The sequence below is a fragment of the Loxodonta africana genome, chromosome 19, assembly GCF_030014295.1.
Source record: "Loxodonta africana isolate mLoxAfr1 chromosome 19, mLoxAfr1.hap2, whole genome shotgun sequence".
Taxonomy (NCBI): domain Eukaryota; kingdom Metazoa; phylum Chordata; class Mammalia; order Proboscidea; family Elephantidae; genus Loxodonta; species Loxodonta africana.
The window spans coordinates 17,555,218-17,576,452 of NC_087360.1; the positions used below are offsets into that span (position 1 = coordinate 17,555,218).

The 21,235-nt window shown below is 57.0% G+C and overlaps 1 protein-coding gene across 5 annotated transcripts in view; it reads right to left on the bottom strand.

Annotated features, from left to right (window-relative positions):
• Positions 1 to 276: 276 nt before the first annotated feature.
• PXN (paxillin) overlaps positions 277 to 21,235 on the bottom strand; it is a 48,722-nt gene continuing 27,763 nt past the window's right edge. For 2 of the 5 annotated variants that reach the window (XM_010598930.3, XM_023559450.2), the window contains exons 2-12: positions 10,344 to 10,570; positions 9,926 to 10,026; positions 9,410 to 9,546; positions 9,092 to 9,293; positions 8,198 to 8,333; positions 3,254 to 3,352; positions 2,799 to 2,969; positions 2,527 to 2,700; positions 1,757 to 1,838; positions 1,463 to 1,611; positions 277 to 661 (exon numbers count right to left, since the gene is read on the bottom strand). In XM_010598930.3, coding sequence (XP_010597232.2) covers positions 395 to 661; positions 1,463 to 1,611; positions 1,757 to 1,838; positions 2,527 to 2,700; positions 2,799 to 2,969; positions 3,254 to 3,352; positions 8,198 to 8,333; positions 9,092 to 9,293; positions 9,410 to 9,546; positions 9,926 to 10,026; positions 10,344 to 10,570 — 1,745 coding nt within the window. In that variant the 3' untranslated portion in view covers positions 277 to 394. Of the gene's footprint in view, positions 662 to 1,462; positions 1,612 to 1,756; positions 1,839 to 2,526; positions 2,701 to 2,798; positions 2,970 to 3,253; positions 3,353 to 3,959; positions 4,290 to 4,494; positions 4,771 to 5,836; positions 6,725 to 8,197; positions 8,334 to 9,091; positions 9,294 to 9,409; positions 9,547 to 9,925; positions 10,027 to 10,343; positions 10,571 to 11,782; positions 12,145 to 21,235 lie in introns of those variants that run through there. The other 3 variants (XM_064272280.1, XM_023559452.2, XM_023559449.2) reach the window with 3 other exon arrangements.

The window sequence follows — 21,235 nt, forward strand, 5'->3', positions numbered from 1 at the left end:
TGGGGGGAAATAAGGATAAAGAGAGACCCCATCTGACCCTGCCTGCCCGACCCTGGCTCCACTGCCAAATATGAGTAAGAGATGGCTCCAGTGTGGGGTGCTGGCTTGGCCAGGCTGGTTCTTGGGGACACACAGGGTGCTGAGTGAGGAGGGTGGCCACTGGGCCAACACCAGCTTGGGCAGAGCTGCAGGCGGAGGGAGGGGGCCAGAGAGGCTCTGGCAGGGGCGAAGGAAAGCAGGCGGGACCCTCAGGGCCCCGTCCCCTCTTACACCGGCTGACGATGCGGGTTCCAGTTTCAGGCGGGTTTGCCCCTTCACCCCCGGGCGAGGTCTCTGGGTCACAGTAGCAATTGGGGGCTGGGCCAGCGAGGGGGCAGCTGAGGGAGGAGGGAGCCTAGCAGAAGAGCTTGAGGAAGCAGTTTTGACAGTAAGGCTTGTCGTTCTGCTCCTTAAAGGTGCCCTTGTTGAGCTGCTTGAGGCAGAAGGCACAGACAAAGTGCTCCGGGTGGAACTTCTTGGCCATGGCGGTGATGCAGCGGCCCGTGATGGGCTTCTGGCAGCCGGAGCAGAGTGAGCCACGCCGTTCGTGGTAGTGCACCTCGCAGTAGGGCTGCCCGTCATGCTCAAAGAAGCTGCCATTGACGAAGGGCGTGAAGCACTCCTGCCAGACAGAAGAGGAGTCGGGGTGCGAAGAAGGAGACTCAGTTGGCTGTCCCTTCAGGCTGGGACAGGTGGCCAGGGCGTGAGGGGCAGGTAACAATCTTCATTGTCACACTCATAATGACGCCCACTAGCTTTAGCTAAGCAATTCCTGTGTGCCAAGTGCTATGCTAAATGCTTATTTCATTCTCCCAACAGAGGAGGCACCAGAAGCATGCAAGTTAAATGACTAGCTCAAGGTCACACAACCTGAAGTCAAACACAGCTCTGACTCCTGTGAACTTCACCAGGAGGCTGTAGCAGTATTCCAAGAAACCCTAGTGCTGGAAAAGGGTTCTGTAATCAAACTGCATCCTAGATCCTAGATTTGGCGATTCACAGGCACATTTGGGTATAAAGGCTCTGAGAAGTCCTGCAGTGAACGGTGTTTCCCAAACATATTTCATCAGGAGGCCCTTGCTGAATCCCAAATATCATCTTGTGGGCCCCTGGTATACCCCAGGATGCAGTGTAAATACCACTGCCCTGTTCCACTGAGGCTGCAAAACACTTGTGTTATCTTATTTAACGTTCACATTCACTTCCCCTAGATATGACCACCCCAGGGCCGCCTCACAGCACTGGGCTGGGGACATGTCTATCTTATCCCAGCCTCATAAAAGCCTTGGCCCAGGACCCCCTGGACTTGAGGAACCCTATTCCTGTCTGCTCACCTCTGTACTGGATTCAGAGAGCACGCTGGTGCGGGGCCCTTCCCTCCCCACTGGCAGCTCTGGCCCCTCCAGGCAGGAGGACTCCTTACCCGGCACACAAAGCACTCGGGATGCCACAGGGTGTTGAGGGCCGAGATGTAGTTCTCAAGGATGGCCCGGGCACAGCCGCCACACTTGGGTGCGAACATGTCAAAGTAATCCTTCCGGCAGTAGGCCTTGCCGTCCTTCTCATGGAACCCTGGGGGGGGGGGGCGGGGGAGCAGCATTAGGGCCTCCAGGAGTGGAGCCACCCTGACTCCAATGTCCACTGTGTCAGCTCCCCCATCCCTGCCCCCACCTCCCCACCCTCCCGGGAGCCAGAGGGTGAGGCAGGCTGGCAGTACCTTCAGGACCAAAGAAAGCCCCACACTGGGCACAGAAGAAGTGTTCAGGATGCCACGTCCGGTCAAGGGCTGTCACCACTTTCTGTGAAAGGACAGTGTGGGATCAAAGCCGGGCCACCCGCCCGACAGTGTGGATCCCACCACAGGGACTCCTAAGAAAGGCAGCCCCCCAGCCCCCGCCTAGATCACCGAGGAAAGAGCAAACCTCTCCCAAGATGACGGTCTCTCCTGACTGTGCTGTTAATACCACTAAGAAGTAAAACTTCTCGAGGGATGACATGCCAGAGACACTCTCTCCTTTAATCCTCACACGGGGTCCAGATCATAGGTTCTGTTGTGATCTCCATTTATAAGGGGAGAAACATAGGCTCAGAGAGGCTAGGTACTTCGCCAGTGTTACACAGCGGATGGTGAGGGAGCCAGCATTCAACTCTGGTGAGGACCCCTAGCCCCGAGGGGGTCTCAAGAACTGGAATTCAGGATGGGAGGTGGCAGGGTGGTGGGACTGCCTAAGGTTAAGAAGACAGGCTCTGGGCTCAGGCTTGGGTTTGAGCCCCACCATCCTAGGTGTAAGGAGCCCTGGTGGCGCAGTGATTAAGCACTAGGCTGCTAATCGGAAAGTCAGCAGTTCGAACCCACCAGCTGCTCCAGTTCTAATCTGTCCTACAGGGTCACTATGAGTAGGAATCAACAGCAACAGGCATGCGTTTTGGTCCCAGCTGTACGAGCTCGGGTGTGTGCCTCGGCCTCTCTGAGCCCTAGGGACTCACGTCCAGGATGGGGCCATTGCAGTAGTAGCAGCGTGGAGAGAAGAGGTTGTGATAGTCTTTTTCACAGTAGGGCTGGCCGTCCCGCTCAAAGAAGTTCCGGGACCCGATCTCCTCCTGGCAGTGGGTGCAGACAAAGTGCTCCGGGTGCCACGTCTTTCCCATGGCGGTCACGACCTGGGGCAGGAGACGTAACGTGGTTTCGGGCCGAGGAGCAGAGGTCCCCGAGCCCACCTGTAACTCCCTCCCTTTCCACCACCCGCACCCCTAGTCACCTGCCCAGCGATGGGCTTCTTGCAGGCCCCGCAGACCCCTTTGGCAACTGTGGCGACCCCCAGTTTGTTCAGGTCAGACTGCAGGCTCCCCAGCATGCTGTCAAGCTGGCTCCCAGGCTTTGGGGTCCCCCCAGGGGGAGAACTGCTCCCTGCCTTCCCCTGGGCCATGAACTGTGGAGACAGGGAGAGAGGGGGCTGGTTAGGACTTCGGGACTGGGGTATCTCACAGCACCAGGGGCTTTTCTCTTCCTAGACAGGTGACGTGACTGAGGCAGGAAGAGCTGCCTCCTATAGGGGCCTGAAGAGCTAGATCGGAGGGGCATCAGAGGGACAGACAGCCAAGGGGCTTGCTCTCTGCCCTTTGCAAGAGGAAAAACTCATGGTACCCAGCTGGGTGAACAAGCCCGGGGACAACAGGACCAGCGGGCAGCTGGGCTCCCAGCCTGGGCACTGACCCCTCCCTCGTCTGGCCCTTGACCGCTCTGTCTGCCGTCCGGAGCCCAGCCAGCTGCCCAGCACAGCTCTCCATCTGCTCTTTGCTCCAGGCCCTGGATCTTAGATGGGGGTAAAAAAGACGATGAGAACTTTTTAAAAATCAAGGAAGAAATAGAGACCTCATCGTTGGATCGATTCACAAAAGGGAACTTAGGATGAGAAAAGAGGATTTTTCCCCACAGGCAATACCAAAATCAAGAGAACAAATCTACAGAACAACCCAGAAACAGAGAACCAGGAAGAGATGGAGAACGAGTGCAAGGGGAGCCAGCCAAGGCCAACAGTCAGGAGAGGTGAGCTGGGGACACAAGGCAGAGGCCTCTCCAGGCCCTGGGCCTGGGGCTGGCAAGAAAGGGAGGAGCTGGTGCCTGGTTTCTGTTCTGGGAATGGCCTCCTCATATGGAAGCCTGGGGGAGTGCCCAGGGGCTGTCGAGAGGGGGCAGGCAGAGGGGCGCCCACACAGAGGAGCAAGAGGGCAGCCGATCCCAAGGAGGGGGCATGCCCACCAGGTGAAATGAGGGTCCAGGCCTAAGGAAGGACTGTGGTTACTGTGGCTGGGGCTTACAGATGGAGGTAATAGGGTGCCAGTGTGTTCAGGTATGCAGGGTGGGGCTCAGGTATGAGAAGAGGGCAGGGAGGGTGGTGCCAGGGCCCAGGGAGGCCTGCCTGCACCGGGGGGAAGAGCGGGTCCTCGTCGGTCTGGCAGCCCACGGACCTCACAGAGGGCCTCATGGTGTGGGGCACAGGGGCGGGAGAGGCGGGGCCCTGCACAGCCTCATGGAGAGAGGGACTGTCCCCTGCACTCTGGACCCCAGGAGAGCCCCAGGTACGAGCTGAGGGTCCCGGTGGAGGGGGACCGGGTAGGCTGAGCAAGGGAGAAGAGCTGCTGGCCAAGACGTCTTTGCGATGCTGGAGCAAAGGGACAGGAGGAGGAGGAGAGGCCAGGACAGAGATGGTTCTTCTCAGGGGGATGGGAGAGCCAGGAGGGAAGACAACCTGGGAAGAAAGGAGGGAGAGAGGTGAGGAAGACAGAAGAAGCAGCTCAGTGACAGCGGGGCAGAGAGGTGATGTCCCCAGGCTCCCCAGCACCAAGACTGACGCCATTCTCACAAGACCCATCTCCCCTCCAGCCAGCGGTGGGGCCAGGAAGAACCTGGACCCTGCTACCCTGCCCGGCGACCCTGGCCCTCCTCCCTGCTACCTTCTCCACAAGCTGCCCCCCAGCCCGCCTCCCACGTGGCTGCACGGTGATGACGACGCCCTCCGTCAGCCAGTCCTCCGCCGCCGGCCCTGCCACCGCCGTGGATTCCTCGGCCTCCAGCTGGATGCCCAGCCGCCCCTGCAGCTCTGCGATGAGCCGCTCCTGGGAGGGGGTCCTGCTCAGGGAGGAGGGGTCTCGCCGGCGGCGGGGGGAGGGCTCCCGGGACATGGGGTGTGCGTGGCCTGTCTCCCGGCTCCTCCTGATCACAGAGCGAATCTGAGGGGTGGGGGTGGGGGGGGTGCTGTCACAGCCCCACTCTGGGCACAGGCACCAGGCTGCTCAGTCCACACTCAGGTGCCCTGGCAGGGGTTAGAAGAAGGCAGGGCAAACACGCCAGAGAAGAGCCAAGCTGAGGTGCTGATGGAGGCAGAGGTGGGAGGGCCTGGGGAGACCAGGGCGGAGCAGACTCCCTCGGGAGTGCAGGCCTTGAGAGACCCCTGACCCCAGGCAAGACACTTGACTTCCAGGGGCCTCAGCTTCTCCATCCTGAAAATGGGGCAAAAGTCTTCTTGGCCTACCTCACAAGGTTACCACAAGAATTATTTGAGAGGATGGAAATGAAAGCTCTTAAAAGGGATAAAGCTTTTTTTTCCCCCTTCCTTTCCTTTTTCAATTTGTGATAGAAAATGCAATCTTTTCTTCCAGTAAAGCTTTTAACAAGTTTTTGTTTCTACATATGAATACATATGAACGCTTTTGCTTCTAGTGTATGACCTGGTTGTTGACAGTGTTTTGTTTCTTAATTTCTGAAAGGGCATAAATTTTAATCAAGCAAGAAACAAATAATAACATTATAACATCAGCTGTCACTTCCTGAGGGACTCTGAGCTGTGTTCTAAGCACATTCCAGGCATGATCCCATTTCATGCTCTGGACAACCTTGAAGGGAAATGTTCTATTATTACCCCCATTTTAAAGATGAGAAAACTGAGGCTGGGTGGGCGGTGCTGCCCAAGCGTTGGAGGCATGGTCTGTATCCAGGTCTTTCTGAGTCCAAAGCCCATGCTTTTAACCACTATACACACATCAGGATGCACAGGTAGCTCTTCTAAAGAAAGGCACGAACAAAAAGGAGGTGGGTTGTCACTAAGAGAAACCCTGGTGTCTAGAACCCGCTGTGGAGCCCTGGTGGTCAGGGGCACGGCCATGGGGTCTCTGGATGTTCTGCCCAGCAGACATGCACAAAGGGGAGGCAACATGCAGTTAGGATGAGTGGCAGGGGCAGGGCCACACGCATGCCTGCTGAGGACAAAGCACAGCAGCCATGCAAGCTGGCGCCTGCCTGGCCAGAGGTGGAAATCCTCTCCGTGGTGCTGGGCGTGTCCATGACCGTGACATGTGGAAGCTCCAACTGCTCCTGCCTGGCCTCAGGAACAGCTTCAGAAGTGCACTCTGGGTTCCTTGGGTTCTCAGGTCCCTGGCTTGGCCTGATTGGGCTGCCCCTCTTGGGTGTCTCTTCACCTAGCTGCTCCTTCTCGACTGGGGCAGGGCAGCCCCCTTCTGGGTCCCCTGGCTCTGGCCTTGCCTTCTCCTTCCACTGCCCATGCTCCTTTGTGAGACTCCACGTATCCGGGAAGACGGCCTGGCGATCCACGGCCACAACGGCTGGCTCAGTTACTTCCTGGAAGGCGGACGCAGCTCCACGGGGAGCCTCAGGCCTGAGTGCCCCCAAAGCCCACACAGCCACAGCCTCCTCTGGGCACAAAGGGTTGGCTGGCAGCCCCTGGGGGTCTCCAGGCTCCTGGAGGCCTGTGCACCACCCAGCTTGGGGAGGAGTGTGACAGGGAGGAGCCACAGAGAGCTCACCCTTGAAGTTCTGTGTGTCTCTCATGAAGCCTTCCCTCCAAACTCGAGCTGGGCTCTCTGAATCAAGGTGCCCCAGAGAACCCTCTGCAGAGGGAACCCTTGAGTTGGAGGTGTCCAGTGTCCCCCCAAGATTGCTGGGGGCCACAAGAGACGGAAGCCCCCATGCATTACCACTTTTCTCAACGCACAGGACCTCCAGGGTGTGGCCGCAGCCTCGAGGGGAAGGTTTAGCAGTGGAAGGCAGGAGCACAGAGGGTGAGGGAGGAGGAGGAGGAGGAGAAGAAGAAGGAATTGTGTTGGGTGGGGATGGAGCTGAGCGGGGCTGCGGCCCCTGGGAGCTCAGGGCCACAGCTGAGGAGCTGGTCTGCAGGAGGAGAGAGACAAAGGCAAGGGGGAGATGAAGGGAGAGGTGAGATAGGATGCTCACTGCAGGGTGGGCTTGCCCAAGGGGCTCAGAGAGCCAGCATTTGCATTAGCCAAGGGGACAGCGAAGCTGAATTGTGGGGACTGCCCCTTGAAGAAGACCCAGGCCACAAAGCTGGCTGTCCTGGGTCCCACAACCCTGGCCCCATCAAACAGAGCAGCAGAAAGCCACCACTGTGGTGTGCCTGTGGGGCCAGCCTAACTCCAGTCAGAGTGGGCACAAGGGACAGAAGGCTACGGGTGAGGTAGGTAGGTAAAGGGATAAGGCTGAAAGACAGATGACCAAGTAGGCCACCTCAGGGCACAAGCTGAGGCAGCCGCAGGCAGCTGCCCTGCCCTCCTTGAGCTTGCGATGTGTCCCTTCCAGACACTCCCAGCTTTCCTACTTCACAGAGGCCCCTGCTCTGGGGTACAACTACAAACAGTGTGGCTTCTCCTCCCTGGGCATCAGATGCTGGCTGCCTCAGGAGGCAACCACAGCCTTAAGACACCAGGGCAGGGCTCCGGGAGGCGAACACCTAAGCCCAACCTACTGGCTCCTGACTGTGGCTACTCAGAATCCATGACAGGGGCTAGAGTCACGGCACCCAAGGGTCACAACCCCAGCTTCAATGCCTCCCCCAGCCATGCGCCCACCCCCCACCACGAAGCCTCTTGAAAGAAAGCTAGAAGGAACCCTCAGGGCCAAGAGCACACGGACCACCTGCTTCCCTTCTCATCTTCCCTAAGTCAGGCCCCAATGGTCTCTAGTGGGCCCACATGGAAGGCTGAAGTCAGCAGCTGCCGGAGAGTTCTGTCAATATCAATCCCCATGGAGGTGCTGCCAACAGACACTGCACTCTCTAAATAAAACATCTCGGCCTGGCAGGGCTGGGGAGGCCGGAAGCAGAGGGGCAGAGACAGCTCATGCAGGACTGGCCTGGGAACCTGCCGGTTAGGGTTCCCACAGAAAGAACTTGTGGGAACTTAGGCCACAGAAGAGGCCAGAGGCAGAAAGAAAAAGGAAGTGTTGAGGACAGCTAGAGTGGGAGACAGAGCTCCAGAGCAAATGACCTCTCAGGCACGGGATCCCAGGCCCCACAAGGCCCAGCAGGAATGCCCCCCCCACCAAGAGCAGCCTCAACACAAGGCCCTTTGTCTGAGACTCTGGGTGGCTGGGAGCGCCTGGGGAGGCAGGAATGTCCTTGCTGAGTGCCCTTCTGCCTTCACGGGCAGCTGGGGCAGTGTGCAGTCCCCACAGAGCCTGGTCTCCCTCCCCCGTATCCTGGCGAGACCACGGCACACAGGGCCCCGACTCAGGGCTGAGGGACCCAAACACTGAGGAGCTGAGTTCCAGCTACTCACACTGAGGCAAGGGAGAAGGATGGGGGTGCAGGAGGGGGCAGAGCAGGGAGGATCAGGGGCCACAGGGCACCTTAAAATCTGACAGTGAGGCCATCAGCTCGTCCAGCTCCCGGGTGGCCGAGGACGCCGAGATGCGCGTCTGCTGCTGGCTGGAGGTGACCCGCTGCAGGTTGCCCATGTCACCCTGGTTCACAGTGATGGCGGGGCTGTGGGGCAGGCATGGTGTCAGCAGGGGCCCCAGAGCCCAGCCCCATGCTCTGCCAGAGTGACCCTTCCCAATGACACTGAGGTCCCACCTTCCCCAACCTCACGAAAGCCCACCAGCTCCCACTGTCTCCTGGGGACTCATCATTGGAGGGGTTGTCAGCGAGGGGGACAGAGGTCTGCAATGGACTGACTTGTGAGAAAAGTGGCAGCTTCAGGGCACCTTTCCCAGGAAGAACCCCTGGGGCCTTCCCAGCCAGGTAAAAGCTCAAGGCACCCTGCGTGTGTCCTCCACTGAACACAGATGTGAGGACTCTGTTTTACAGTAACACGGTAACGCAAGAATAGCTAACGGTAACTACAGAAAATATTCCAAGGGCTTGCTTTATGTGTATTATTGGTTTAACCCTCATAGGTAAGCAGTCTTATCCCCATTTTACAGATGGGAAAAGTAGGCTTGAGAGATGACTCTTAGTAAGCAGCAAAGCCAAGACTTGAAAAGCCAGTGCTATTAACCACACAGCCCCAGGTACCCTCAGCATGCACAGTGTTTGTCTTTTCTGATTGGTGGCAGCTCCGTGAAGGCAAGGATGATGCCCTGTGACTCACCACCATCCCCCCAGTACTTGGTGCAGGGCCTGGCAAATAGCAGGCACTTGTGAAGAGAATGGACTGCACCAGGGTAAGTGAGTGGACACTGTGCCCAGGGGCTGGCTGGGCAGGACCTCCCCTAGCCTGCGGAGAGCCTGTGGATACTCACACAGGGCTAGGCACGGAGCTCTCCAATTCATCCAAGAGGCTCTCCACGCTGGGCCTCACGTCTTCCAGGCCCCGATTCCCATTCCGTTTAGGCTTCTCTTTCGTCAGGGGCCCGGCTTTGCCTCCTAGGGGGCTGTTGTTCTCTGGGATGCCATAGTGTGGGCTCAGGGCCGCAGGCAGAGGGGGGCTAGAGTTGACCTCATCTAGCGGGGTGGAAGAGGGAGAGAAAGGCTGCTCAGCCCTGCAGCCCTCTGGGACCCAAAGGGCAGCAGTGGGCCTGGGGGTCTTGTGGGCCCCTGCCCTAGGGACCCAGTCCCACCTGCAGGGAAGCCGGGGGGGTTATGCTGCACGGCGTTAAGCTCCAGCAGCAAGCGGTCAAGTTCTGAGAGGTTGCTGCCCAGGGAGGAGCTCATGACAGTGGGTGAGGGCTCAGCCGACTTCTGCTTGTTGGGGAAGCTTTGAGAGGCAAAGAGAAAGGAGACCGTGAGAAATGCTTCCCAGCCTTGGACTAGTGTCCCCCAAGTTCCCAGGAGAATAAGGTGGAGGGGATGAGAAGTGTGGTTCAGCAAGAGGACAGAGAGTGGGGAGGGGATGTGTCAAGACCAGGAGAGGAAGGAAGTCTTGCCTCAATTCCTCCACCACACAGAAGAGCTGCCACAGCCCAGCCTGGCCAGCAATGGTAGGAGGACTGGCCCATCGGAGGGTGGTGAAACCTCTTCCCAGTAACCCCTAAGAAAGTGGGCCTGCCTGCTCCCTGACCACCCACCCTGCCCAGCACCAGCCAGGTCCCGGGACACCCAGGAGGAGGGCAGGCGTCTAGGGGGCTGGGCTGTACCTGTAGACGTGTTCGTCCTCACCAGCACGGGAGCCTGGAGCACTGAGGCTGTCCTGGGGGGTGGGGGCACTGGGGCCCTGCACCGGTGACGGCGATGGAGGCTGCAGGAAGTACAGCACTGAGGCTGGGTGGGAGAGAACCTCGCCCCAAGGAGCAGTGCACGAGTCACCCCCAGCAGGCTCCTGCTCACAGACCATCTCACCAGGGAATTTCCACATTGTGGCTGGGAGACGGGTGATTAAGACTTGGTTCACTGCCTCCCCACTCACGTGGTAGGTGGGAGAACAGCGTCTGGTGGGGGCTGAATGTGTCCAGGCCCCCCTCCTCATTCCCCCATTCCATTCCTCCCGTGGCTCCCCAAACCCCTGCCAGACAAGCTCTTTTTGCCCTAAAGCTTCTCAGCTCGTCCCCGCCTTACCTGCTGGTGGATGAATCGGGGGCCACTGGGCTGCCACTGCTCTAAGGGGTCAATGATGCTGCCATTGAGGGCCTCACTAGATGGGGGTGGAGGGACTGGAGGCGGCACGGCGATCTCCTGGTAGGTGTGGTTTCCAGTTGGGTATGAGTAGGGTGTCTCCTCAGACAAGAACACGGGCCGTTTGGAGATGTGGGAGGTGGTGGACTCCAAGTCTGCAAGAAGGGCGTCTGCAAAGAGAAGGCAGGGTCAGAACCTGGGACCTTGAGATCTTGCCAATGGCAGTGCTCTCCCCACGTGTACCCCAGAATTAATGACTTCTGAGCACCTGCCCCACCCAGGAAAAGAAATGACCAGTTCAGGCCAGGCAGTCCAGAGCAGCCTAGTAAAAACCAGCTCCCAAGGCAAGCCTCTTCTGCCCCGACTCGAGACCGAAGTGCTCTGGAGGCACCTGCGCTGCCCCTTGGAGCATTCTACCTTGGGGAGCTGGCTGCCTAGCTGGGCGTCCCCTCCTGACAGGGCTGGGCTGCCGGCTGGCTGCGAGGGAGAGATGCCTGCCTGGAACTCAGTGCTCCAACTCTGCAGGGCAGCATGGAGAAGGGGCGGGAGGGGCCCCACATCACGGCGAGGCACCCGGGCAATGCCAGGCCTTCACTGAAGCTCCAAGAGCTCAGGCTCTCCCAGCACCCAGACTGAGGGGGCACCTGGGGTGCTGCCTGCCTGGAACTCAGCACTCCAACTCCGCAGGGCAGTGTGGAGAAGGGGCGGGAGGGGCCCCATGTCACAGGGAGGCACCCAGGCAGTGCCAGGCCCTCACTGAAGCTCCAAGAGCTCAGACTTTCCCAGCACCCAGACTGAGGGGGCACCTGAAGCACTGCCTGCCCTACTGACCACTTGGAATCTGACCCCCAGCCTCCAAGCTCCTCCTGAGGCCCCTCAGTGAGGTGAGGTGGGGGGGGCTGGAATGAGGCCGCTGCAGTGGTCCCCACCCCCTTGGCCGAGCCGGGGCTGGGGGGCAGGACTGCTCTGTCTGCTGTTTCTGCGGAAGCCTGGCAAGCAGCCCGGCCCCAGAGGCTCCAGGGCCCCACAATCTGGCTTTTAAAAGCAGCAAGGGAGCCGAACCAGCCCTCGAGTGAGAGATTCCATTACCCTGATGCGGGGGGCGGTGCCCTGGATCTCCCCAGTCTCCAGATGGGGGGCAGCTGGACGGGCAGGGATACACCTGCAGCCCCCCACCTCACTCTCCCCTCCTAGGACCCTCTACAGCCCACAGCCCAGACGGCTCGGCTCGGCCCAACACCACACCTCATTCCTGAGTGCTTGCAGCCTTGCTCACTCATGGCTCTCTGTGGGCTGCTGGGGTTGGGGAAACCCCCCCGCCCAGGGGTAATCATCATCAGAAGAGAAAGACTACATTTATCTCATTTACTAGAGACAGGTACCTTGCTGGCACTTTGCATACATGGCTTCAGTGAATCCTTCTAACACCCTCTGATCTCCCCTCACAGAGGAAGAAACGGAGAGGTAAGAGGTCTCTCCAGATTAACACAGCTAGTGAGTGGCAGGACTGCTAGACTCCTCCAGAAGCCTCAGACCCCAAAAAACCATCCTGCAGCAGTGGCTGTACCCCGTGATGATGCCGTATTTAGATGGCACAACTTCCTGAATTTCGGCGCCGGGGCTTGTGGTCCTGACCCTGCCACACCCCCACTTGCAGGAAGCCAGGGGGAAGCAAGGCCCTCACCCAGGGCCTCAGTCTCTGCTCCCACCCCTTCTCTCAGAGGCTTGCCCTGATCTTTCTGACCCACAAGGTCCACACCTACCTTAGGCTCCTACTCAGATGGTCAGGCGGGAAGCTTGTCCCAAGGCCCGGCAGCCCAGCACAGGTCTCCTGACTTCCTGGAATGACCAGTTCCTGCAGCCTCCTCCCCCTCCAGGTCCCCTGGAGGAGGACCAACTTCCTCTCTCCCGGACCGGAACTAGAGGGAGTCAGCGTGCCTCTAGGTAACTGCAGAAAAGGATCCTGCGTCCAGGGCCAATCCCAGTGGCCCTTGCAGAGCCACACCTGCTGCTTTGGCTCCACACTGTCCCCATATCCTCTGAGCCCAGCCCAGCAAGGGCAGGGTCCCTCCTTCTCCATCATAGGCAGGAGGCTCCCCAGATCAAACAGCAAGTGTACCTGGTCATGATAATAGGCACCATTCCTGTTCCTGAATGATCACCAGGTGCTGGGAGCCTCACCTGTTACTTCCCTGTATCCTCATAACGACGCTAGCATGATGTTTATAAAAGAGGCTCTGAAAGGCCGAGTCACATCCCCACACATTCAGAGCTGATTTTAGGGACAAAACAGAGATCTGAACCCAGGTCCCTTGAGCTCCAAAGCACTCAATGGGAGATGAATGGTTAACCTCCCCTATCAGACCTTCTGAACCAGGGGCCCATTACCTCCTACACCAAGCACCATCACCCCATCGCCCCAACATGATTCTAAGTAAAGTCTAGTTGGTTTATTATTTTAATGGGCTCTTTTCAACACTGACAGGTATGTTGGTCAAACTGCTGGTCAGAGGGTGTGGTCCTGGGAGACAGAGACAAAAGGTCACTGGTTCTAGAGCTGAGCCAGACCTGAGTTCAAGTCCAAGCTCCTCTAGCTTGGACTATCCCATGGTCACAAAGCAAACCGCTTAACTCTCTAAGCCTCAGTTTCTTTGGTAAGCTCCTACCTTACAACACTGGTGTGAGGTTAATACAACATAAATTTTTTTTTAAACCCCAAGCTTACTTCTGTTGATTCACTTCTGACTCACAGTGATCCCACGTGTTACGGATTGAACTGCTCCATAGGATTTTCTTGATTATAATCTTTATGGAAGCAATTGCCAAGCCTTTCTTCCACAGAGCCACTGGGTGAATCGGAATTGTCAACTTTTTGGTTAAAAGACAGGTGCAAACCATTTCCGCCTTTCAGGGACCATTTATACAGGACAGCAGATGCTCAAATACACCGGTGACTGCAAACATCGATTGCACTTGCTTTGCAAAACTCAGAAAAAAAGATCTTCCTCTAAGGAGCTCAGGGTACAATACAAAGTATTGAGTCAGCCTAAGTCTTGTAGAATTGGGATAAGACATGAAAAGGGCAACTTTGAGAAGAAAAGTGTATAAAGTAACATTCAAAGCGAAATATGTGTAGGTGTCAGGAAGAAGACCCTTTATTTTTCATTTTTTCCCAAACTTTTGTCTGAGTGAGAGAGGGGGACCCCAGGAAGTACAGTCACAAATCACAGGGTCTCTGCTTTTTCGCATAGCTTTCACCTCTCTCTCTGCCCTGAGCCCTTGTCTAGTGGCCTGGACAGGACGTGCTGTCAGTGTCCCACAAGACCCCCCTACAAATGCCTTTGGGAAGACAGTCAGAAATGTAGGAGGCAGCCAAGGAGTAGACTCTGAGCTCCACTTTGGATTCCTGTGGGTGCAAATGCCTGCTAACTCACCGCAGGTTGCAAAATGATTACAGGCCAAAGTCTCCTTGGAACTGAGCAGACTCCTCCCCTTGCTGAGTAAACAGAGCCAGCAGACCTAGGAGTGCATGAAGGTACACACTTATAGGTAAAGTCCCAGCCCAGTAGTGGAAGGTCCCTCAGTTTTCAGCTACAGCTACCCTCTTGCACCCAGCTCAAAATACCCTTGAGACAGGCCCAGAAATTCCTTCTCATATCCCAAAGAAGGCATCAGGCAGCCCCACCTTCAGAGAAAATGGTACCCATTGGAACATTGCAAGACCACAAACACACCCTCCCTTCTAGCATGTCCGGGGACACGGCCCAGGTAAAAAAAGCAGTTGGGGCTGATCATTTAGGCCTGGGAAGGCCCCAAAGTTCACTGAGGTTCTGGGTCCAGGCCTGAGCCCCACCTCAGGACATACCAGAGTCGCCACAGTCACCCAAGTTCCCCTTTGGGTAAGCTCTTCTGGGGCTTCCCATGCCTTTTCTGGAGGAAGTCTCTCTGGACTGGCTGGCCCAGGCCCTGGCTCTCCCATTCACAGCTGAGGGAAAACCAATATCACCAGACAGGACCAGTGCACGTGTGCGTGGGTGAGGGTGGGAACAGGCACACTCCTCTGGTGGGGAAGGGGGAGGTTTGCTGCAAAGTCTCTAGTCTCTCAGGGGCAAAGACCACCAAGGCCTGGTGAGGAAGGGGGTGGAGCAGCCACTGCCGACCACCAGGGGGCACTATCGGCACGCCGGCTTCCTGCCTCGGGGAGCAACGGAAGGTAACCTCCACAATCACGGAATTTTCAAGCGGGGAAGACCGGGGAGCCCCCAACTATGGGCGCACTGGATAAGTTTCAATGCCGAGGAAGCTCGATTGAGCTGGAGGAATGGCGCAGACTACGAGGAGGAGCGCGGGTTGGCCCGGGTGCCTGGAATACCCTATCATTGGAACGCGCGACCCAACAGTGACGCAGCCCTTGGGATGCGGGGGGCTGCTCCAGGAACCCCGGGGACACACGCCCTCGCCTCTGGCGCCCCCTCCGCAGCGAGCACGGCGCCCTGGGGCCAGCCCCAGATGAACATCCCCCTCTCTGACTCAAGCCACCGGCAGGGCAGTCCTAGGGGCCAGATGAAGGCAGCCTAGACTGAGTCCCCGAGCGGGTTAAGACGCAGACACCCTGGGCCTGCTGCCAGGTAAAGAAGGGGCTGAGGGGCCGGTCGGCCCGCACTCCTGAGCGAATGCTGCAGCTGTGCCCCTAGCGAACACTGGTTGTCACTTGGGACAGCACCTTAGTCTAGCGGTGCCGATGCCCAGACCAGTCCAGGAATGCTGGATGGAGTTCGGGGTCCCCTGAGGCCCCCAACGTGGGGGGCACCCCCACCCCCCCACCCACACCCCCACCGCGGCCCTGAGGGCTGATACAGTGGGCACCCAATACAGGTTAAAGTAAATCAATGGATCCCTTCTTCCCCCACCCCCAGCCACTACACAGAAACAAAATCAGGGCTTTTTCACAAGCCTGGCTTTTTCCTCCTGCTTCAAGCCCCCACCACTTCTTAGTGTTTGATAAGGACTGTCAGGTCCATAAGGGCAGAGCTGGGCAGGTGCCAAGAGATGGGATAAAAGTCTATCCAGAGTGGCTCAAGAGTGTGTGCGCTGGGGGAAGCCTGGGGGGGACGTGAAGGCAGCAACCAGAGCTACCCGATTCTCTCCATCCACGCTCTGAGGACACTGGACGTCAGAGCTCACACAGCGGGACTCTGACAGACTCTGCAAGCTGCCTGGACAGGCTACTTAACTGCTCTTGTGCCCCAGTTTGCCTGTCTGTCAAATGGGAATCCAGCTTCTTACTCACAGGAGTAAAGGTTAAATGCAAAAATGGACATAAACTGCTGACTTAGCACACCTGCCTGGAACTTGGAAATGATGGGAGTTAAGCAGATGGGTGTTCCACCCTCCTGAGAGATGTTCAGCCCCTCTCCACCTCATTCCACCCCTCAGAGCAAAGGAGACCACGGTCTAATCTGGAACCAGGAGGATGCAGCGCTACTCTGATCAAAAGGAAGACATCTCAGAGAAGCCTCTACCAGGTCACCACCTCCAAGCCCACACATGCGGCAGATAGCACCGAGCGGGAGCAAGCTTCCTCATTTCTTCCCTGAGGCTTACAAGCTTCCCCCTGTACCAGCCCCAGGATCCATGCTTGCCAGTCAGGACTCATCCCACAGCTCCGGGCATAACTAAACAAGGTGTGATCCCTGGACTTGCTCAGAACCAGCAGCCATCTCCACAGGTCACACAATCCGGAAGCCCGGGCCAGAGTCGATTCTGACCCATAGCAACCCATGTGTGCAGAGCTTTCAGAAGTAAATGGGATAAGACATGAAAATGGGATAAGACATGTGACCTTTCAGAAGTAAATCGCCAGGCCTTTCTTCTGAGGCCCTTCTGGGTGGATTCAACCTTTTGGCTGGTAGTTGAGCACTTAACCGCTTAACTGTTTGCGCCACCCAGGGACTCCTGGCCCAAAGTAAGAACAAAATCTTTTCAAGAGTCAGCTCACCCACCTTCTTCCTGCACGCCGGTCTAACTCAGCTTTCCTCTCCCTAGGCAGGGGCTGGCACAGCTTCCCTAGAAGCTGACAGGCAAGAGTAAGGAGTGGCAACCACCACCAGAAAGGCTCCTCCACAGGCAGCGGAGGGGCCGCCGTCGCTCAAGAGCCAGCCCGGCAGCCCAGGGCCAGCTGTCCATCCCTGCCATTTAATCCCAGGCCCGGATTCCCTCAGAGACAGGACCAGCTCTGCAAGTCCCCTCCCCAGAGTCTGCAGAAGCCCAGCTCTGCCTGTCCTGGTGGGCTCAGACCTCCAGCAACGGGGGGTTGTGGCCCCTCTGCTGACCACCTGGCGGCCTTGGTGGCCTCAGGTGACAGAGAAGTGGCAGCCTCCTTACAGCTGCCCAAGCTCAGGGATAAACAGGGAACGGGACTGGGCCCTTCCTAAGGAAGGAGCTATGTAAACACAGGGACTGGCCTGGGATGGTCTCATCCCAGTGCTTTTGGTGAGACTCTTCCAGATTAGGAAGGAGAGCGGAGGCTGATGGTCAGGAAGGCGGGTCCCCCCTTCCTGGCCAGCCTGCAGTCTCCATCCCTTCCCCCAGCCCCAGCCCAGTGAGAGCAGAGGTAACCTAATCCATGACAGCAGGGTGCTTTTCCTGGGTGAGTAACTCCCCAGGAATGGGGAGCTGGGTATATTTATCCTGATAACCGCCCTCAGAGGAGAGGCAGATCTGTGGACAGTAAGGGCCAATCCACGAGGAGGCCCCGTCCACTTTGCCCTCACCCAGCCCAGGGACGGGGCCTGGACACTGACCAGGAACTCGGTCTCTTGCAGGGGCCGGCCCTGCCAATTTGGGCTCTTGTCAATTGACCAGCTCCTCTCCAAGAATTCTGCTCCAGAGAGCAGGGGCCTTGTGCATCTTGTTGCATGCCATGCCCCCAGCAGCTAGACTGATCTGGTGAATGACAGAGGGACTGTGAGGAGGGAGAGGATGGGGAAGGAGCAGTGAGCAGAGAAAACAGCCAGTGCCAGGTGGGAGCCGGGATGCCACGATTCGAGGTCTGCTGTGTGCCCATTCACACAACTATGACCTCTCTGGGTCCTCTTCTTGACTGGTAAAATGGGCAGAACCCAGTTTGTCCCCATTGCTGGTGGCAGGCTCTGGGCAGGAAAGAAGGTAATTATGGGTGAGATTTACAGAGTACCTTTGGAGCTTTTCGGAGTTTGTCTAAATCTAACATATGGCTATTATCTGGATCCCAGACAGGAACTGCTCCCCCCAGGGGCAGGATGAGCACAGATCAATGCTACAGTGTCATTTAAATATTTAATAGCCGTGCCTGGAGGTTATGAAGACTCAGCTATGGGCTCCTTCGCTGACTCATGCCTCACTCAACAGGAACTGCCATCTTACTCTCACACCCAAAGGAAGTGTGGGCTGGGGGTAACACACAGGAAGCCAGGAGAGAAGAACAGAGAGCTTTCCAATCAGCCTGCGGAGGGGAGGGTAGTCGTTTGGGGAAGGCGTTTCTTCCTGGGGCTTCCTCCAGTGTCAGGGAGGGTGGTTTCCTGTCTGCTGACAGGTCCTTTCCTTGCAAAGTCTTACACAACCTGGGTGTGCCGGCGGGGTCCGCTTTCTTAACTGGGTGTCTGGCTTGTGCCCAAGGGCACAGGGCACAGGAAACCAGAGACCTGAGAGAATAAAGGCTGAAATGCAACACTAGAGGTCACCCTGAGTGCCAAGGAAAGGCCCCGTGGTGCCAGACCTCGTCCACATTCACACCGACATGTCCACACCGGCAGCCAGGCAGGTCCCGCCTGATCAGGTCTCTGTGAGCTTAAGCACCAGCAGGTGGGACACCTCCACAGGTCTACCCTCAGCCACAGGCATAGGACAGGCCAGGGTGGCAAGACAGCGGGTCTCTTTTATTGAAAATAACTCATCTTCCTTCCCGAGAGGGCCCAAGGCACTCTGGACACTTTTCCTCCAGGTCTGCCATCACCCCTCGACTCTGGGCCTTTCAAAGTCAAGTCTACACTCCACCACCACAGTCCCTTTGACGGGAAAAATCGAATTTACATACACGAAGACCCAAAGCCTCAAATACGGGATGCCCACATGCTGGGAATTTTCTGAGCTATTCCAAAACTATTCCAGTTCACTCCTAAAAGCCCGGCTCTGAGAGGCCAGTCAGTCTGCTGCAGAACAGGGCGGCACCCAGGCCTCCCTTTCCCTCGCTCATCACCAATAGAGGTTAGGAGGGGCTCAGAACTGAGTCATCCCCCCGCAGAGACCTGAACAGAAAGTTCAAAAGTTTGCCTGTTCCAGGGAGGAGCTGTAGTTCTTTCAAGCTGTTTGTGGCTTTCACAGCACTAGTTACCCACTAACTTGAGCAGAGCCCACGATGACCACTGAACAGGTCAATGCTTTCCCTTTCTCAGGCTTGCACCGCTGACGTCCCCAGTTCTCATAATAGAACCACTAACAGCTCCAGCCCCTCTCTTGCTTCCCACACTGCTGGTCTCCAGTCTCATCAGTTCTTCTTCACGTGGCCTCTCCCCACGACTTGCCTCCCTCTCCCTACAACTTGCCTCCCTCTCGTTTCATTCCTGGTAGCCAATAACTTGGACTGGCACCCAAATCCATGCTCAGTCCCTTCTTGAACTCCCTAGCAGTCCCCTGCTCTGGGTTCCCCCCACTCTAACCCTTCCCACAGATACCACCACTTGGAACTTCTAGGAACCCCACCTTTTTTGTGTTTTGACACTTCACTCTTGTTTCTCCCACTGGGCTACAAGTTCTTTGTGGGCAGGACCACTTTGCTGGGTCCCTGCAGAACAGATATCCTTCCAGACCTCTTCTACGGGGCTTGAACGAATGTGTGCTAAGCAACGTGCAGATGGGTCACAGGACTTACCCCACCAACCACCTCTTTGCCTACAGGATGAGGGTGGGACTCCTGGTTGTGAACCCCTCAGAATATGGCCCCAATCTAGCCTTCACCTCCTCTTCTGGCCCCTCACTCCAACCAGCTTCACCAGCCAGACTGGGCTCCCCCTTCCATTTTCCCAGCTGGTGCAAATGGTTAACATGCTTGGCTGCTAACTGAAAGATCAGAGGTTCAGGTCCACCCGGAAGTGCCTCGGAAGAAAGGCCTGGTGATCTACTTCAGAAAAATCAGCCACTGAAAACCCTATGAAGCACAGTTCTCTGCTCTGACACACATGGGTTTGCCATAAGTCAGTCAACTTGATGGCAACTGGTGCCTTTATTCGCAAACTGAAAGTCATCCCCCGACCCCCACCCCACGACCACCATCTTTTACCTGGCTCTCCCTTCCTCACTAGAATATCCATACCCCCAGAGGATGGATGGAGGCCAGGGGCACAGGCAGCCACCTCAGAACAAACCCAGAATACCTTCTGAGGATCAAATTCACTCAGTCGTAAGAAATTTAATCACTGTTTTAAATTAAAACATGCAAAGCTGCATTATGGGGTCAAATGCAAAATGTAAGCAGATTGTAAGGTAAAAAGCAAGGCTTCACCAAGACATTGCACACACCCTGGGTACTCTGGTGACCAATCTGAAGCAGCACCACAAAGCTATCACTGTCCACACATAGTCACCCTGTCCATAGCACAGATTTGGCTGCTCTGGGGTTGCTGGGAGCTGGGACGGTCACGTACCTCTTTATATACCCTTTGGCGCCCCACCCCGAGTGGCAGTGAGGTACACTGGACAGAACAGGGCTCCCAACAGTGAGGCATTCTGCGTTCAAATCGACCAGTCACCAGCCTGGGTGACAGTAACACTGACTTGACCACTCTGGGCTTTGGGTTACTGAAACAACCACAGAGCACAAGGGCAGTAATCAATGAGAAAAGATGTAAAACCCATCACAGTGGCGGGGGACAAAATCAACCTGCGCCTCCTCCTGCCTCCCACCCTGACACAGGGGACACCCAGTAAACAAACCCACATCATGACTTTCATCTCCCTTAAGACCGGGAGAGGGAGGCAATGGAGCCAGGGACTGTGGCCAGGAATCCTGGGAGCTGTGACAGGTCCGTCACTAACTCGAGCCTTCTTGCTGAGTAAACCACTGACCTCACCCCCTGGGCCTCGGGTCTGTTCCAAGTCCTCCTCAGAGAACATTGGCTGAGCCCAGAAGCCTCCAGCTCATTCCCTAGCAAGGGCAGAGGCACAAAAAAGAAGCTGTGAGGCTTCAGCACCCCCCGCCCCACCCCACCTCTGCCACCGGGAAGTCAGTGTCTGAAAGCTCTGTGGCTTTGAACATGGAATTGCGACTAGAGAAGGGGCTGCCCAAGCTCACACCTTGCCAAGGAATAAGCCCAGGGGACAGCAGGGCCCCAAAAAGGACCCAAAGGCAGGGCTACACAGATAGAACCTCAGGAAAAGGGGGAGGAATATAGGCATGAAATGACCCTAACTGAGTATCTACTGAGACCTGGGCCTCCCAACACCCCATTTTACAGAGAAAGAAACCACGGCTCAGAGACGTCAATGATGGCGCTCAGCAGGCAGACAGTCACCCACCTAGACAGCTCTGCCTGACCACAAAGCTCATGTGTGTTCTCCCCATGACACTCCACAGGGTGAGGAAGGATGGCTTCCCTCATTCTGCCTGGGGGCCACTCTCCTGGTTCCATGGCCACCAGTCCTCTGAGCTTCTCGGAGGGATCCAAAAAGCTGCCACTGGCATGGTTGCTCCAGCACGGCCTCCTCCAGGTCCTTTGCTCTCAGTCCCCCTTTCTCCCCTCTCTCCCTCCCTCTCATCCTCATTGTCCATCTCATAAAGGGTCCTGGGGCACTGAGGAGCC